The sequence below is a fragment of the Microtus pennsylvanicus genome, chromosome 13 (genome assembly GCF_037038515.1).
Source record: "Microtus pennsylvanicus isolate mMicPen1 chromosome 13, mMicPen1.hap1, whole genome shotgun sequence".
In the NCBI taxonomy this organism is placed as follows: domain Eukaryota; kingdom Metazoa; phylum Chordata; class Mammalia; order Rodentia; family Cricetidae; genus Microtus; species Microtus pennsylvanicus.
The window spans coordinates 72,434,099-72,452,867 of NC_134591.1; the positions used below are offsets into that span (position 1 = coordinate 72,434,099).

An 18,769-nucleotide genomic window follows, 5' to 3' on the forward strand; every position below is an offset into this window, starting at 1 on the left:
AGGTTAGGAGCACTGGCTGCTCTTCCAGAGGTCCTGAGTTCAATTCCCAGCAACCACATGGTGGCTCACAACCATCTGTAATGAGATCTGGCGCCCTCCTCTGGCGTGTGGGCATACATTGAGGCAGAATGTTGTATACATAATAAATAAATAAATCTTTTAAAAAAAAAGAAATATTAATTTGGAACCCTTCCATCCCCACTTTCCTATTGATGTTCTAAAATCCTACCTGTTAGCCAAGCTGAGTTGAGCACATCTTACCACAGTGGTCCCCGCCTCCTTTGGGCTGTTCAAGCTTGATACCACACACAATTTAGCATATACTGCTCTGTGCTATTGCTCACCTATGTGTTATTAGCTACTAGTGGGATCATTCTCTCTTTGTATCTGCTGTGAGATCCAAACAGTATTAATAATTGAAACAATTGTATTTATGTGTGTCTGTCCCAATATGTGCATACCACAGTGGATGTGAGAGGGCAACTTTTAAGAGTTGACTTTCTTCACCATTGGCACCCAAGGATGGAACTCAAGTTGTTAGGTTTGTATGACAAATGCTTTTTCCATCTCCCTGACCCTGAAATGTAGTATTTTGGTCCATGTATGTTGGGAGAAGGCAGTTAGTTTATTCCTGGCTGCTCAGCCCTGAAATAATCACACAGAAACTGTATTATTTGCAATACTGTTTGGCCAATAGCTAACTAGTTCTTTTTTTTTAATTTATTTATTTATTAAAGATTTCTGTCTTTTCCCCACCGCCACCTCCCATTTCCCTCCCCCTCCCCCCAATCAAGTCCCCCTCCCTCGTCAGCCCAAAGAGCGATCAGGGGCTAAGTAGTTCTTTATACCTAGAATTAACCCATTTCTATTTATTTATTTATTGGTTTTTTGAGACAGGGTTTCTCTGTGGCTTTGGAGCCTGTCCTGGAACTAGCTCTTGTAGACCAGGCTGGCCTTGAACTCACAGTGATCTGCCTGTCTCTGCTTCCCGAGTGCTGGGATTAAAGGCGTGCGCCACCACCACGCCCCTGCTTGTTCTTTGGTGCAGGTAGGGGAGATAGGAGAGAAACATGTGGGAACTGTCTCTTTCCTTCTACTATGTGGGTTCTGGGGATTGGACTGAGGTCATCAAGCTTGGGGTAAAGTGTCTACCCATTGAACCATCTCACTTACCTTTCAATCTTGTCTGAGACAGGGCCTCCCATCGAAGCTGGAATTCAGTGGTGCAACTAGTATGGCCAGTTAGCAACCTCTTGGCAAATAAAACTGGCATTCTCAAAAACAAACAAAAAACCCAACAACAAACTAATAAAAAACTCTTCTGGTGTAGGAGTTCCTTCTGTTTGTGTGTTGCTTTCATTGGTTGATGAATAAAAAAACTGCCTTGGCCTAGTTGATAGGACAGAACTTAGGTAGGCAGGGAAGACAGAACTGAAGGCTGGGAGGAAGAAAGCAGAGTCAGGAGAGCCGCCAGAGTCAGACATGCCGAATCTTTCCCGGTAAGACACTGCCACGTGGCAATATACAGATTAATAGAAATGGGTTAAATCAAGATGTAAGAGTTAGTCAATAAGAGGCTAGAGATAATGGGCCAAGCAGTGATTTAATACAATTTCTGTGTGATTATTTTGGGGCTAAGGTGGCCGGGAAGAACAAGCGGGCTCTCTCCTTATTACACTCTTTCTGCTCCCCTCTTTAAACTTCAGAATTTAAGGGACATAAACCCATATTATTTTTGTCCAGCAGACTACTGGTACTCAGTGATGTACGGGGGGGTTGGGTGGGGGGAATTTGCTGTCGTGTGACTCAGTTCTGTTGTAAAGTGATGCGAGGTCAGCATACAGGTGCTCCGAGTGTGTAATAGGCTGAATGTAATCGGGCCCCCCCCATAAGCTCATGGGGAGTGTCACTATTAGGAGGTGTGGCCTTGTTGGAGGAAGTTGTATCACTGTGGGGGTGGGCTTTGAGGTAAAGTCTCATAATATGCTCAAGGCATGCCCAGTGTCTCAGTTCACTTCCTGTTGCCTTTGGATCAAGATGTAGAATTCTCAGCACCTTCTGCAACACCATGTCTGCCTGCACACTGCCATGCTCCCTGCCAGGATGACTGAACCTCTGAAGCTGACACCTCAATGAAATGTTTCCGGTCATGGTATCTCTTCACAGAAATGGAAACTCTTACGTTCTGGGCGAAGTATCTAGAAACCTCATGCTCACTAGGATGCCCCATGGAAGGCAAAGAAGCCCAGTTAAACAGCCCATCTTCGAGGTCTAGGTCTGTTGCGTTGACTTGAGATTGTGAGTTTTTCCAAAGACCCCTGACTTTGGGGAAATGAAGAGCTCTGACACCAGTGAGGATGAGCTCTTGTCTTTGTAAATAGCTTCGTGAAAATCACATTCCTTGAGTTAATGCATTTACGTGGGAAATGCTTTAGGCCAAATGAAAACAAAACAAAATTCAGAGCATTAAAAACTGCCTCTGTGTCCTCGGGGGTTGTGAGTGCTTGGTGGAGGAAGTGAAAAGGAAGCACTGTGTGAATTGGTGCAGGCATGCAGTACCAAGGAGAGGCACCTGGCACCTGTGTCAGGGCGGAGCTAGCAAGCCTTTAAGGCATGGCACTGATGCTTCCCTGAACCATACGAAGGTTGACACTGAAATCTCCTTAAAACTTACAGAGGCCGTGGGAATGCTGCTGCACAGATTTGCTAATTGTGCTTTTAGGAGATTTGGACAGGGGATAAATTGTTTACTCTTGTATGAGAAAAATGGAAATGGAAATGACCTTCTATAGCCTCTGATTCAGTTGTTCTGAAGCCGATCTGGACTCACTGTCAGTGTTGTGCCGGGGCTGGAAGATGTATCTGAAGTAGATATGAAAAATTACCTCACCCAGTGGGTCTTTTTCTTGGACTTTTTTCTTTGGTGAGTTTAGGGTAGAGTGACGTCAATGTAGCTCAGTAAATTAGAGAAAGGAATCAGTTGTGTGCATGTAGAAATGAAAACAGGAACAAAACTCTTTAGGAACTTAGGGGACTGGTGAGGGGGTGAGAATGGGAGTCGTAGGGGAAGCAGTAAGCTCAGTACATCATGTGCCTTACACCTTATAATTCTAACATTTGGAAAGCTGAGGCAGGAGGATAACTGTGAGTTCAAAAAGAGTCTGGGCTACAGGATGTCTCAAAAAAAAAAAAAAAGCAAGCAATAGGACCTAGAGATGGCTCAGAAGCACTCTTTTAATGCCTTTAATCCCAGTACTTGGGAGGCAGAGGCAAGTGGATCTATGAGTTCAAGGCTAGCTTGATCTATAGAGTGAATCCCATAATAGCCAGGGCTTTTACACAGAGAAGTCCTATCTCAAAAAACCAAGACCCCCTCCCAATAGAAAGAAAACAAAAAAGCTATATTCCTTGTGAAAAATTCAACTACATTGTTTGCCTCTTTGAAGTTTGCCAGAGCTTTGCTGTAAGTTTTCTTGGAGTGGTCCCTAGCCAGTGCCTTAGCCAAGGAGCGATACAGGAGCTTCACCCTGTCCATCCTTCACCAGACTCTTCTAACTAGCTGTCTCAGTAAGGTCTGTGAGACAGGCTCGGTAAACTTGGCATGATCTATGTCTCCTCTTATCTGAGCCCTGCTCTCCCACATCCCTTAGAAAATTTACTCAGCACTAAACCTTTTCGGTCATAATTCTATTTAGTATCTTCTCCTTTTAGTCTAACCGGGACACAATTCTCTTTTTGAGACAGGGTCTCACTGGGTCGTCCTGGCTGGCCTTAGCTCACAAGTTCCTCCTGCCTCTTCACCTCTCAAGTATTGGGATTAAAGGTGTGAACAACTACACCTGTTCTTATATAAATGACATTTCCTTAATTTTACTGTTTTTACTTTAGGCTTTATATATGCAAATGATTTATTTGCCTTTGTGTATGATACAGAATTTTCTTTTTAGAAATTTCTGGGAATAGAGTTATGCACAAAAGGAAATGTAAACTGTCTACTCTCTCCACTAGAGATAACTGCTAGCAAGAGCATATTCTGAGCAGCTCTCGTGAGTGCACGAATATTTAGCCCATGAAATTTTCACAGACAGAACACTCCTGTTCCCTATTAGGAACAGAATATTACCAGCACTTTTGGAACTTTGAGTGTTAATCATGGTTCTCGCTTATAATAGCACAAATTAGCTTTGAATTTGCGTAAATAGTCGTGTAGTATGCATTCTGCCCTCTTTGCTGAGTGTTGCTTGTGAGACATGTGTATGTGACATGTACCTGTCATTTTTGACTTCATGGGTTTCCATTGTGAATGACAGTTCACACTATCGATTCTGTTTATTTTTTTATTAAGTATACAGTATTCTGTCTGCATATGTCCCTGCAGGCCAGAAGAGGGCACCATATTTCATTACAGATGGTTGTGAGCCACCGTGTGGTTGCTGGGAATTGAACTCAGGACCTTTGGAAGTGTAGCCAGTGCTCTTAACCTCTGAGCCATCTCTCCAGCCCTATTGATTCTCTTGTTAGGCATTTGGGTTTTTATTTTTATTGCCTAGATTTGTCATATTTTCTATTGTCCATATTGCTTTATAGTTTGCAGTTTAGCCAATTAAGCCTGTTCTTAGAACAGTCACTTTCCTCTAATTAAATTGTCCTGTGTAAGGTCAAGCACTCTAAGCATGCACTTTACTGTGAACCATACCCCCTTTCAAACTAATACCCCCCCCACACACACACCAGGTCTCATTCTGTACATTAGGCTAGTTTGCTGGGACACAGGTGTCTGCCACTGTGCCTGTCTTAAAGCTTCTGGGATTTTTTTGGTTTGGTTTGTTTGGCTTGGTTTTTTTGAGACATGGTTTCTTTGTGTAGCCCTGGTTGTCCTAGAACTCACTCTGTAGACCAGGCTGGTCTCCAACTCAGATATTCACCTGACTCTGCCTCCCAAGTGTTGGAATTAAAGATGTGCACCCCAACCCCAGCTTAAATTGCTGTTTCTTAACTCAGATCTTCCCAGTGTTCTTCTGTTCTTTTATAGAACGCAGTTAGTTTTTCCTTTTCAGTGGGAGTTTTGGGGTCATTGAGTGTTCCTTGAATCATGTATTAGTCAGATCTAAAAGAGTTAAAGAAATTATGAAAGAACAGGTTTTCCAAGTTGTTTTTTCTTTTGTTTGTTTGAAATGGGGTCTCACCATGTAGTTTTGTTGGCCTAGAACTCACTATGTAGAATTAAAGGTGTTACCATGCCACTCTTGGTGGTGGGTTTTTTCTTTTGTTTTTAAGATGATTTTTAATGTGTTTGAGTGTTCACCTGCATGTGTGGTCTGTGTACCAACACATGTGCGCAGTTTCCATAGAGGCCAGAAGATGGTGCTGGGCCCTGAAATTGGAGTTCAGGGTATTGTTTGCCACTTTGTAGTGCTGGGAACCAAACCTGGGCCTTGTGTGTGGAGTGCTTTTAACTCTGAGCCTTCTCCCTAGCCCTAGTTTCCTTTTTTTTAAGGTTACAGTAGAATTTGAGGAAGGAGAATGTGATGATGAACTTGGCATTTGACCTCTGTCGAATTAAGGTGGTCTCATCTAGTGTGAGGACGTGCTGGAGCAATTTCATGCTGTGTAGGAAGTAATCCACAAGCCACTTGGGTGCTCAGTTGCTTCTGTGCTTCTGAAAGTTGTTCCCTAATACTTATTTCTTACCCACTACAGCTTCAAGTGGGATGTCATGGCCAGCTCCTCAGACAGTGAGGATGACAGTTTCATGGCCGTGGACCAAGAAGAAACTGTACTGGAAGGAACAATGGAGCAAGAAGAGGAATCCCACCCAGTGTTGGAAGTTGAAGAGACAAGACATAATAGGTCCATGTCTGAGCTGCCAGAAGAAGTTTTGGAGTATATCCTGTCCTTCCTTTCACCGTATCAGGAGCATAAAACTGCAGCTCTGGTCTGCAAACAGTGGTATCGGCTTATCAAAGGTACTATGGGAAAGACAGGTTCTTTCAAGTGTATGTGTGTGTGTGTGTGTGTTTGTATATACTACATGTGTGCAAGTATCCCTGGAGGCCAGAAGAGGGCATCAGATGCCTTGGATCTTGAGTTATAGAAGGCTTTGAGCCACCTAATGTGGGAGCTGGGTTTGAACTCAGTCCACTGGAAGAGCCGCAAGAGTTCCTAACTGCAAAGCCCTGGTTATGTCAGCTATTATTGAGTAACTTAGTTTTAGACTCCCCCTTTTTTTATTATTACTATTATTATTATTTTTCTTTTTCGAGATAGGGTTTCTTTGTAGTTTTGGAGAATGTCCGGGAACCAGTTCTTGTAGACCAGGCTGGCCTCAAACTCACAGAGATCCGCCTGTCTCTACCTCCTGAGTTCTGGGATTAAAGACGTGCACCACCACTGCCTGGGTTTGACTCCCCTTTTTTAAATTTATTTTTATTAATTGAAAACTTATACAATATATTCTAATCATGATTTCCCCTCTAGCATTTCCTCCCAGATTCTCCCTACTTTTCCACTCTTCCAACACTACTCCTTTTTCTTTTTTTCCAACTTTTCTTCTTTCTTTTCTTTTCTTTCTTTCTGGTTTTTTTTTGAGACACAGTTTCTCTGTGTAGTTTTGGAGCCTGTCCTGGAATTTGCTCTGTAGACCAGGCAGGCCTTGAACTCACAGAGATCTGCCTCCCAAGTGCTAGGATTAAAAGCATATATCACCACTGCCAGGCCCAACATAATATTTTTATTGATTATTTGGGAATTTTACATCATACACTCTGATCATACTCAATTCGCAGTCCTCCAGAATCCGCCCTCTGCCTTTGTGATCTCCCCCGCCCCCAGAAAAAGAAGCAAACAAAAGAAAAACATGTCCAGTGTGTGTTGCCCATATACTCACTGGAGCATGGTTAGACTCCCAGTGGCCAGCCCCTTAAAGAAAATTGAGTCTGGGCTGGAGAGGTGGACCAGCAGTTTAGAGAACATCCAGAGGTTCTGAGTTCAAGTCCCAGCACCCACATGGTGACTCACAACCATCTGTAATGAGATCTGGTGCCCTCTTTCTGACCTGCAGGCAGAACACAGTATACATCATAAATAAAGAAAATCTTTAAGAAAAAAGAAAAATTTTAAAAAAAGAAAAGAAAACTGAGTTCTTCTCCACCTGGCACCTCCACAAGAAGCCATCAGTTGTGGAGAGCTACACTTCAGCATCCTTATCACAGTATTTTTTTTAAGATTTATTTATCTATTATGTACACACTGTTCTGCCTGTAAACTAGAAGAGGGCACCAGATCTCACCACGGATGGCCGTGAACCACTATGTGGATGCCAGGAACTGAACTCAGGACTCCTGGGAGAGCAGCCAGCTCTCCCAACCCTTGAGCCATCTCTCCAGCCCCCCTTATCACAATTTTTTTAAAGAGATCCCTTTGATCACTGTGTTGACATCCGTGGTCTGTACGGCCACTGGAGTCCATGCTGAGGCCAGAGATTGTGTGGATGTCCGTGGTCCTTACTGTTGCTGGAAACCATGTAGAAGTCGATGATTGTGCTCTTGCTGACTGTAAAGGCAGGGAAGCTACCTTTGCGGTAGTCTCAATGACTGCAGTCTCATAGTTGAGAAAGAGGAACATAAAAGTCTCCAGTGCAACCACTACCTCATCCCCCAAAAAAGTAACAGGCTGGGCAGAAAGCTACTGAAGAAAACTCTTAGGCTCCCTTTTTCTTTTCTCCCTTAAAGACATTGTTGTAAAAATTAGTATTAGATAAGTTAACATATTTTTCTTATCTTGGTTAATTTTATAAACAGCTAGAATATTAATATAAAATAGAATACAGTTGTTTAATAATAGTAATAGTAGTATTTAATTCATTTGCAGTTTCAAAATGATGGTTGTTTTGTTTTGTTTTTGAAGATTGATTTATTTGGCTAGGTGGTGCTGGCGCACTCCTGTAATCCCAGCACTCTAGGAGGCAGAGGCAGGTGAATCTCTGAGTTTGAGGCCAGCCTGATTTGCAAAGCGAGTTTCAGGACAGCAGAGCTGTTACATAAAGAAACCCTATCTGGAAAAATCAGTGTTTTTGTCTGCATGTATTGTTTGTGCTCCATGTACAATACCTGGTGCCTGTGGAGATCAGAAGAGGGCATCATATCTCTAGCACTGGAGTTAAAGGCAGCTGTGGGCCTGGTGTGTTGGCTGTACCTGTGTGTTGTATGTACTTGTTAGTGTGGGTGTATGCATGTGTGTACAAGGATGTGGAGCTGGAGGTAGACTTCCAGTGTCTTTCCTCGTGTGCTCTTGACCTTCCATTTTTTAAATAATTTTTTTATGAAGCAGAAGTGGGGGATAATTGGATCTCTGTGAGTTCGAGGTCAGCCAGGGCTACACAGTGAGACTCTGTCTTCATAAGGAAAAAAGAAAGACCCTTTCTCAAAAATATAAAGGTGGGGCTACAATGCTCCCTTGAGCCTGGGCCCACACTTGGTTGTACCTGTGCTCTCAGTGTCTCTGAGTACACTCTCGAGGTCGCTTATGATTGTGTGTCTGTCAGAGTGTAGGCCAGTGTGTGGGTGTCTTCAGAGGTCAGAGGTGTCAACTTTCCCCAGAGCTCCATACTCACTACACAATACATTTTTTTCCTTTTGGTTTTTCAAGTTAGATTTCTTCTGTGTAGCCCTGGCTATCCTAGAACTCATTCTCTAGACCAGGCTGGCCTCAAACTCTACCTCTGCCTTCTGCGTGCTGAGATTAAAGGTGTGCGCCACCACTACCTGGCAACCATCTGCTTCTAAAGCACAGTGTTTGCTGATCTTGCAAGAGGACCAAGTAGGATTTCATCACCCTCTTGATGGTTCACAATCATGTGACGCTCCAGCTCCACAGCATCTGACCAGTCTCTGACTTTGCCAAGCACCACATGCACACAAAAAACCAAAAACAAACAAAATAGGACTTTAATGAAATTAGTTATTAGAATGATGCATTAAAAACTAGATTGTTCCACAAGCATGAAGCTTTTACTTTTTAAAATCCACTAACACATATACTTTTTGACACAAGGTTTCCTTGTGTATGGTTCAGGCTAGACTTGGCCTTATCATCCTACATCTCAGCTTGGCCTAATGCTCTGCTTTAAGAGGAATTTTAGATTCACTGTCACTAGTGGAAGGAACAGAATTTGCTTTCTGCCTATTCCCCTGTTCACTGATAGCCTCCATTCTTGTTAACACTGCCCACGGCAGTGGTACCTTGTTGCAGCTGAAGAATCTTGTATTGGAAGATCACCACCACCCAGAGACCATCATTTATTTCAGAGTTCAATCTTGGTGGTGTCCATATTATAAATTTAGACAAGTATATAATGTCATATATTTACCTTTGGAGTAAAGCTCTCAACCTGTTTAGGGTCTCACCATGTAATGTGGCTGGCCTCTAACTCACAGTAATTCACCTGCCTCTGCCCTTCTAAATGCTGAACTAAAGGTATAGTACCACTATGCCTGGAAAACTCATAACTTTATAAAGTTATTTATTAATTTTATATGTATGTGTGTGTAAATTGGGTGTATGTATGTGCACCATGTGTGTGTAGGTGCCTTTGGAGGCCAGCAGAGGGCATTGGATCCTCTGCAACTGGAGTTACAGGCAGTTTTGAGCCACCCAGCATGTTGGAAAGTGAGCCTGGGTCTTCTGCAAGGACAGTAAGTGCTCTTAACCGCTGCACCAACTCTCCAACCCTAAGCTCCTAATTTTTAACTATATATTTTTATTTCATATGTATGGTCGTTTTGCCTGCATGTATGTCTGTGTAACACATGTACGCCTGCTGTCCACTGAGGCCAAAAGCATACGTTGGAGCTGAGTCTCTATGTAGGTGCTCAGACGTGAACGTGGGTCCTCTAGAAGAGCAACCAAGTGCTCTTAACCGCTAAGCCATCACTCCAGCCCACCCAAGCTCTTACCTTTTAAGACACAGTCCTCAGACACACACTCAACACTTCGTAATCTATTATATAATAATCTCCTTCTACGTTTTTCTTAAGCTGGAGGATTCCTGCTAACGGCAGAGCTTTTTGAGCAGCGGGTACATTACAGATACTGCTTCATCGCATTCCTTCACAAAGATAAATTACTCCCACCCCTTTGCTTTGTAGTAAATGCTACCAATTATCTTTATTGCTACGGGATATAACTGAGAATGGACAAGGGTTATCATATGAGCTGATTTAATAACTTTGCACACATCTCTGAATCTCCTGTACCTTGGTAAAATGTAGTTCTTTCAATTTTGACATTCCTTGATTCCATTTTTCTTTGAATGAAAATGAGAGAATTTGGACTTCCTCAAAACATTTTGGCCTATACAAGTGATAAAGTAGTTAAAAGACACAATTTTAATGATCCCTCTACACACACACACACACACACACACACACACACACACACACACACACACACATTAGGTATCCAAGCTGACGCCTTTGACTTTGTTCATCTTTAGGTGTAGCCCACCAGTGTTACCATGGTTTTATGAAGGCTGTCCAGGAAGGAAACATTCAGTGGGAGAGCAGGACTTACCCTTATCCTGGAACCCCCATCACGCAGCGCTTCTCCCACAGTGAGTATCCACATTGGGAAAGCAGGTCCCACACTGCCCGTGATTGTGTTTCTAGACACTGTTTTGCAGGCGTGCATTTTGTTTGGCATTTTAATTAAGAGAATGTAAAATGAGAGTTTCTAACAGAGTTAGGAAAAAGTGAGTCTAAACATGTTGTGAAGGCTGACATGTAACTAACTCAGTGGCAGAATGCTTGCCCACCTAGGCCCAGGGTTCAATCCCTGACACCTCAACAAATGAATTGCTGGGGCTTATTAATTTTATATTGTTCTTCATTCGATTCTCCACCAACCCCAGCCTCCTGAAGGAGAGGATTTCAGGCATGTGCCTCCATACCTGGTTATATTTTGAGCTTTTGGTAGGAAGGAGCATGTAGTTATTACCTGTGTCATAAAAAAAAGTGATTCCAGAACTGAGCAGCTTAAAACAGTATTTCTTAACCTGTTCTTGAAGGTGTGGGACTTGGAGATGGTGTACTGAGTTCTGGTTTAGGAATGTTTCGTAGAGTGGCCATCATTGCTATCCAGAGATTCCCTGTCCTGAAGCTTTACTTGGGACTGGGCTACCTCTTCAAAGGAGGCCTCAGTGTCTTATTGCATGGACCTCTAGCTAGAGCGAGGCACAGTCAGCTGCGTACTGTAGAGCAGGTACCCAAGATGGAAGGAAGCCAGGCTATCTCTTCACCATCTGAAGTGAGTACATCTCTTCCTTTCTGTTCCATTGACCACACAAGGACGGTAGGGGTATAACACCAGGAGGTGAAGATCCTTCAGTGCTACTTACCCCAGATTGCTATACTTATGTCTGGTGAGGTTCAGAAATAGTTATGATTCATTTCTTGCTTTGAGGCTAGATGAAAACAGACCAGGGAGGCAGGTAAAGTGTTGTGTGCCACTCTCAAAAAGCTGGTTTTATACTTGTGCTGCCCTATCCTGTTCGAAGAAGGACATCTTTGAGACCTGTGGGACTCACTGAAGTCAAAACTGTGAGTGTGTGACCATGGAAGACCCTGGTTACAAAAGTAGTTGAGGACAGGTGAGTTGGCTCAGTGGGTACAGGAGCCCACTGTCAAGCTGTTACATGCGTCCCATCTCTAGGACCCACATGGTGGAGGAGAACCGGCTCCTGCTGGTTATCCTTTAACTGTGAGTTGTCCTCTGACCTCCACATTCACGCTGTGGCACGGTCCCTTCCCCAAGTGAACAATCAATAAATATAATGAGAGAAAAGAGAATAGTTTAGTGGTACTGCCTTGATCCATGCTGAAACAGCAGTCTACCCCAGTGCTCCTGAGGTGTTTGTGCTACTGCCAGCACAGAGAGAAGTGGCGTGCATGCCTATCAGGACAGCAGGGACAGGAGAGTTTCAGGACTAGCTGGACTGTTTAGCAGAACCCTGTCTTAGAAGCAGAAAGCAAGTGCTATCATCATTTCTGCTGTTATTGAAAGAGTTTTGAAATGTTCTCAACTGTTTATGGAGTTTGCAGACCATGATTCAGAATGGGTAGACTGGATGGTATTCTGTCAGGGTCCGTATTTGTTTCAGTGTGTGTTACAGATAGAGGAAGAGGTGCTGACAGGGCTTCTGAAGACTGTTGCTCTGGATTTTGCAAGGCTGGGGATTGATGTCAGGGCTTCTTGCTGAGGGCAAGCTCTTTCCTGCTGAGCTCTGCCCCAGCCCTGAGACTGCCCCACAGTGAGGGAGGAGTGAGTCCGGATGGTCAGTCAGCTGGGCCACCACAGCAGCGCACTGGAGGCCTCGGCTTCTGAAGGGGAGGCTTCCCTCCCCCACACTGCTGGACCTTGCAGCCCCCCGGAGATTAGAGGCCCTGTTACTAAGAGCCTCTGGCAAGGGTGGCTCATCATGCTGCTTGAAATCCAGGAAAAGCCACAGGGTAATTTTGTAAAAAAAAAAAAAGAAAGAAAGAAAGAAAGAAAAAAATCCTGTTTCGTTTTTCTTCTGGTCTGTTTTTTCCATGTGTCCTGTACACTGCCCAGCTAACTGACAACTGAAAAGGACCATTACAGAGAAAAGAGCAACTTGCAAAATAGATTAAAAACTAAGAATTCCAGGACTGGTAAGAAGGCTCAACAGGTAAAAGTACTTACAACCAAGCCTGACAGCCTGGGTTTGATCCCTAGAACCCAGATTATAGATGGAGAGAACTAATTCCCAAAAATTGTTTTCTCACCTCCACACATGCACCTTGGCATACATGTTCTTATTTAAGGCCGCAGAGTAAATAAATAAGGAAGGAAATAAAGAAAGAACTTTTTTTTTTGGAGACAGGAAATTTCTCTGTGTAGCCTTTGCTATCCTGGAACTCATTCTGAAGACCAGGCTGGCCTTGGACACACAGATATCTGCCTTCTTCTGCCTCCCAAGTGCTGGGATGTGCCACCACCACCTGGCTAATAAATGTAATTTTACTTTATTTTATTTTTTATTTTTTTGGTTTTTCGAGACAGGGTTTCTCTGTGGTTTTGGAGCCTGTCCTGGAACTAGCTCTTGTAGACCAGGCTGGCCTCGAACTCACAGAGATCCGCCTGCCTCTGCCTCCCGAGTGCTGGGATTAAAGGCGTGCGCCACCACCGCCTGGCTATAAATGTAATTTTAAAATTAAAAGAAAATTAAGGGTTTAATTTCCCCCCTTGGCACCTTCCTTTTTCTATTGTGTATCTATTCTTGATCCCTCAGTTTTCTTTCATATCCCTAATTCATGTAGATTCAAGATCTGCATTTTTGATTCTTCACTTGTTACCATGGAAATACTAGATGTTTCATATTCAGTTAGCTAAAAGTAGAGCTCAGTGGCCCCCTATTTCCAATTTTTTCCCTTCCTTAATTTAGCAAATGTCACCATCATCTTAAATGAGGTATTGCACTCACCCTCAGTTCCCGCCCTCAAGATCCAAGCTGGCTGTGGTGGTACATGCTTGCAGTCCCAGCTTTTGGTGGTGGAGCCAGGAGGATCAGGAGTTCAAGGCCCAGCCCTGGCTATTTAGTGAGTTTGGGGTATGCCTGGACTATCTGAGATTCTGTGTAAAACAAGAAAACAAAAAGCCAAGTTTCTGTTCTGTCTCAAACCTTTTCTTTTTTCCTGTCACTCTTAATCCATAATCTGATACTACATCTCAGTGCCCTCGTTTTTCCTCTTGTGCTGGAGGTTAAACCCCAAGCCTCAAGCAAAGCAAACATGAACTGAGTACTCTCTGCCCCCTGTACATTTCTAAGTGTCTTCTTTCCTTCTCTCCATCTCAAGCTGGGTGCAACTAAGCTAGACCCTGCTCCTTATAAAAACAGAAAAAGCCATGCTGTTCACGCCCCACCCTGAGCCCTCCGCTGGGGAGACTGCACCGTCCCTCTGCCCTTCTGACACCTGCACTTTCCTCTTTACGTTGTCGCTGCCAGTGAAGCTCTGTCAGCAGCAAAGCCAAATTCCCTGGGTTTCTTACTCAGTTTGCTTGTAAGAGGTACATAGCAAATACTGTTGATGCTATAGGTTGCTGAAAAATTAGTCGAGATCAGTTGTCAAAACATTGTTTAGGCTGTTGAATGTGAGTATGCTGTCTCTTCTACAGGTGGTTGTGTACTTGAGGAGAGTGACATTGGAGATACCCTTGAACTCCTTTACATCTAGTTCACAGCTAGCTCTAGAATTATGCCTTTGGGATGAGAAATCACTCCATGCACATAGAGAAAAATAAAGGAAAAGCTCTTTAGTATAATGAATGGCAGACTCTGGCTAATGCCCAAAGAAGAACCAGCCCTGAATAGATTTCTCTAGCTTACACACACCTGAGGCTTATGCATCTCACGTACACTGTCATCTGTAAACCTCTCTCCGGCCCCATGTTACACTTTGAATAATTTAAATAGAGTTAGGAGACTGCAAGTCTGGTCACTTAGGCAGATGGGAGATCTACATAGTAAAGGTATTGCCAGAATTATTTTTTAGTATACCAGTGTTACTATTTTTCAAATAGTTGTTACCCAGGGTCATCTTGCTCACCTGGCAGAATTATGCTTTTTTAAAAAAAGAGAACTGAGGGGCTATATGGCAGGCCAGGGCTTAACATTGGTTATGAACCTGTGTTGCCCCCTCAAATTCATATGGTGAAGGACCTAATGGCCGATTGTAAGTCAGGGTTGCTTCTTTTGTTGTAAGAGTGAGCCTAATGGCTGGTTAATACATCCTGACTCCAAAGTTGTGCTTTCGGGTATTTAGGAGGCGGCTCTGTTTTATGTGTCCTGATGTCTCCTAAGCAAATCTACTAGAAGAACCTTTGTAACATCAGTTCTGTTGGAGTATCATACATTAGTATGAAGACATTTTAATACTTGTTGAGATGTATAGGCCTAATCACAACAAATATGGGCCAGCGAGATGGCTTAGCAGGGAAAGGCACCTACCACTAGGACAGAAGACCTCAGCTCAGTTCCCAGGACCCACACAGAAGAGAGAACCAACTCCTGCAAGTTCTCTGGCTCCTACACACCTGCCTTGGCATGCATACACACACAAGATTAATTTTTAAAAAATTAAAAAGCCATAGACACAACAAATACGTGTTCTGTATAAGATCTTTCCTGTGTTAAAAAGCCTGGTACAGAAAAGACAGGTGAAATGAAAAGGCCAGTTTTGTAATCTTTAGTGAATGTCTGCAAGTCTGTTCACGCCAGCCTTGGTTAATGGAGGATACCCTAGTCAGATTACTGTAGAGAATCCCCAACATTGAAGTGTTTCGACTTCTCATATAGTCAGGTAGTTCCACACACTGCTGATCTGGCACCTGCAGGAGTCTGCAGGCCCAGGCTGGATCACCACCCTCGCCTGTCCCGAGTTATGTAATTATAGACCTTATCAAATATGTCCCAGCTTGTAGATGGGAGACACATAACAGCATAGTCTCTTTCTGCATGGGATAAATGCCTCAGGGCCTTTCCCTGGTGACAGTAGGGAAACAAAAGACAGTTTAACATCTGAAAGTTTGCAAAGCTAGAGCGCGCAGCTCACTCAGGGAACATTTGGGAATTGTTCCAGGTACCGTGGAAATCCAGATTCCTGAAGCTCTTGCTCTTGAGATGATTGTAGTTCAGTAGGAGTCTTTTCTGGTCTGCAAAGAACTGTTGACTTGCATGTGTATACTTAGATTGTGGCTGTGTGGTTTGTCTTTGAATAGAGACTGTCGACAATTTGAGATAGGTCTCTTTGTCATAGCTGTTCACAGAACAAATGAACTTACTTGGGAGATTTGACGGTTGGAGCACAGAGCTTCTCCGTTTCTCAGTGCAGTATTCACACTGCCGTGAGCTCTAAGTATGGTGACATCCAGAGGTCCAGAATTCGGGTGGAGAACTTGAGTAAAAGGCAAGTAACAGTTGTGTGAGACTGAGATTGCTCACCCACCACTATCACTACTTCAATGTCTCAAGTAAAGACACGCTGTAAGCAGAGTTCAATGGGATGTTTATTAGAATATTTAGAAATATTAGAAAATAGTATCCTATTTTCTTTGTGGGTTTTGAGATAGAGTCTCACTATGTAGCCCTAGCTGGCCTGGAATTCATTTTATAGACCATGTTGTCTCAAACTGTATGCACTGTGTCCAATAGTGTGATATGTTCTTGTTCTGCTTTACCTCAGCTTCACTAATACTTGACCAGTGGTCACTGAAACTCAGCTGTGTGTCACTTGACTCTTAGTACCTTAGCTTTGGGCCCCATGTTCCTGCTTCAAAAACCTTTCTTTGTTCAGAGAGAAACAGGAAAATATAGCCTGCCCTATTTTAGTATAGGATTAAAATACATGAGAAGGACCTCATGGGGCCCAACTGGCTGAGTTTTCAATCCAAATAGAGGAGAAGAATGTTTGCTAACTCTTTGAAAAATAAAGGCACTCTGCTCTTTTGCTACATGAAGGAAGCTGCTGCTATGAGTTTGTATATAGACTCCGGCAACTTAAACTAGCCTTGACTATCCTCGTAGGAAATCAGGGACTTGCCTCGTCTATTATTTATTTAGTGTGTGTGCATGCATGCACATGCATGTGCACTACCATGTGGTTCCCAGGCCATCAGGCTTGTTGGAAAGCATCTTTACTAGCTGAGCCATTTTGCTAACCCAGATTTGCTTTATTAAATATCATTGTAATAAATATTATATTTCTTTTTTTTAATATTTATTTATTATGTATACAATATTCTGTTTGTGTGTATGCCCAAAGGCCAGAAGAGGGCACCAGACCCCATTACAGATGGTTGTAAGCCACCATGTGGTTGCTGGGAATTGAACTCAGGACCTTCGGAAGAGCAGGCAATGCTCTTAACCTCTGAGCCATCTCTCCAGCCCTAAATATTATATTTCAAAAGCTCTAGAATACTGCTAGTTCTTCATGATTGCTCCATCATTGGAATTACTAGTTCATTCCAAGTCTGAGGGAATCCAGGTTTGTAATCCATACCTGTAATCCTAATATTCAGGAGGCTGTGGCAGGAGAATCATCACAAGCTCAAGCCAAGCTTGGGCTATGTAGTGAGACCCTGTCTTTGTGGGAGCAAGATAACCTGAAGCTGGTGAGTTTCTTTAATAGAGACCCAGATGTAGCCCCAGGAATCTTCCTTATTCCTCTCATGCCCTTTAACTTAGTTCTTTGTTATTTACCGTGCTTAGCAAATGTGAGCAATGGGATTTTACTAGACTCTACTTTTTACTCTATTTGTTTTTATTACTTTCTCTTATTTTATTTTTATTTTTTTATTTTTTGGTTTTTCGAGACAGGGTTTCTCTGTGGCTTTGGAGCCTGTCCTGGAACTAGCTCTGTGGACCAGGCTGGTCTCGAACTCACAAGAGATCCGCCTGCCTCTGCCTCCCGAGTGCTGGGATTAAAGGCGTGCGCCACCATCGCACTAGTGCGCCACCATCAGGCAGCTGACTAGCCTGATACTTGAGCTGTTAGACTATGCTAGACTCTACTTTAAAATAGACTTTCTTGTTGTGAAGACAAAGTAACTCATTTAGATAGAATTTAAAAAATTATTATTTAAAAAATTTTAAATTATTTTATTATATGTGTATGGATATTTTGCCTACATGTATGTCTTTGGGCCATGTGCATGCAGTGCCCTCGAATGTCATAAGAGAGTGTCAAATTCCTGGACCTGGAATTTTGGATGTTAGGAGCCTCTATGTGGGTATGGGGTTGAATCGCAATCCTCTGGAAGAACAGTCAGGGCTTTTAACTTCTGAGCTGTTACTTGAGCCACTCAAAATTATTTTAAACCAAAAACAAGGGTCCATAGACAGGTTAACATTTAAAGGCCAGGTGTGGTCGCACGCACCTTTAATCCCAGCACTCAGGAAGCAGAGCCAGGCGATTCTCTTAGACTAGCCTAGTCTCCAGAGTGAGTTCCAAGACAGCTAGGGCTACATAGACTCTGTCTCAAAAAAAGCCAGACCAGACCATAACCCTTAAAGCTCCGTATATCCCTGCCATGAGTGCCAGACAAGTGGTCGAGTCCGTCTGTGGCAGCCTTGCATTTATCGTTACTGCTGTGACATCTGCAGTCATTACTGGGGCAGCTACTAAAGCACACAGCTTCATTCATCTAGTTACCTGCCTGACAGCCCCCTGAGTTAAGAGAACTGGTAACTTCCAGAGCTAGTGCACACTGCTGCTGTAACTGTAACTAGCAGCCGATACAGGCTGGGGTGCGGTGGAGGAGCGGTTCCCTTTTTCTGACTTGACTAAGTGGCATTGTAATTGAAAAGAGACCTGAAAGTAGTGGTTTGTGAGATTGAACTGCACCTGCAGCTAAGCACTAGTGTTGCAGAATATGCATTTTTTTTTTACTCTGTCCTTCAGTTCATGTGACACCGGCTATTGGTTTCATATGAGAGATGAGGGGTAACTCACCTGTGTGGCATGATGTAGACACAAAGCTTTGCTCAGTCTCTCCCAAGCCCAGCTGGTAAACATGAGGCTGCAGGGCTTGTGTTCATTTTTCCTACGGACAGCAGCTGGATGAGCCTTCAGGGAGATGCCGGCAGAGTTCAGCTTTCCCACCTCTCATCTGAACTTGGATAGGTTTTTCTGGGTTTAGCCCTTTTCTTTGCCTCTGTTTCTTGGAAAAGCTCCGGTGATATAATTGATTGCTAACC

General features: G+C 43.3%; 1 protein-coding gene across 1 annotated transcript in view; it reads left to right on the forward strand.

Annotated features, from left to right (window-relative positions):
• Fbxo42 (F-box protein 42) overlaps positions 1-18,769 on the forward strand; it is a 65,143-nt gene that overhangs the window by 18,018 nt on the left and 28,356 nt on the right. Inside the window, exons 2-3 of the mRNA XM_075944699.1 lie at positions 5,701-5,966; positions 10,493-10,609. Of these exons, the coding sequence (XP_075800814.1) occupies positions 5,717-5,966; positions 10,493-10,609 (367 nt within the window). The 5' untranslated portion in view covers positions 5,701-5,716. The remainder of the gene's footprint in view (positions 1-5,700; positions 5,967-10,492; positions 10,610-18,769) is intronic.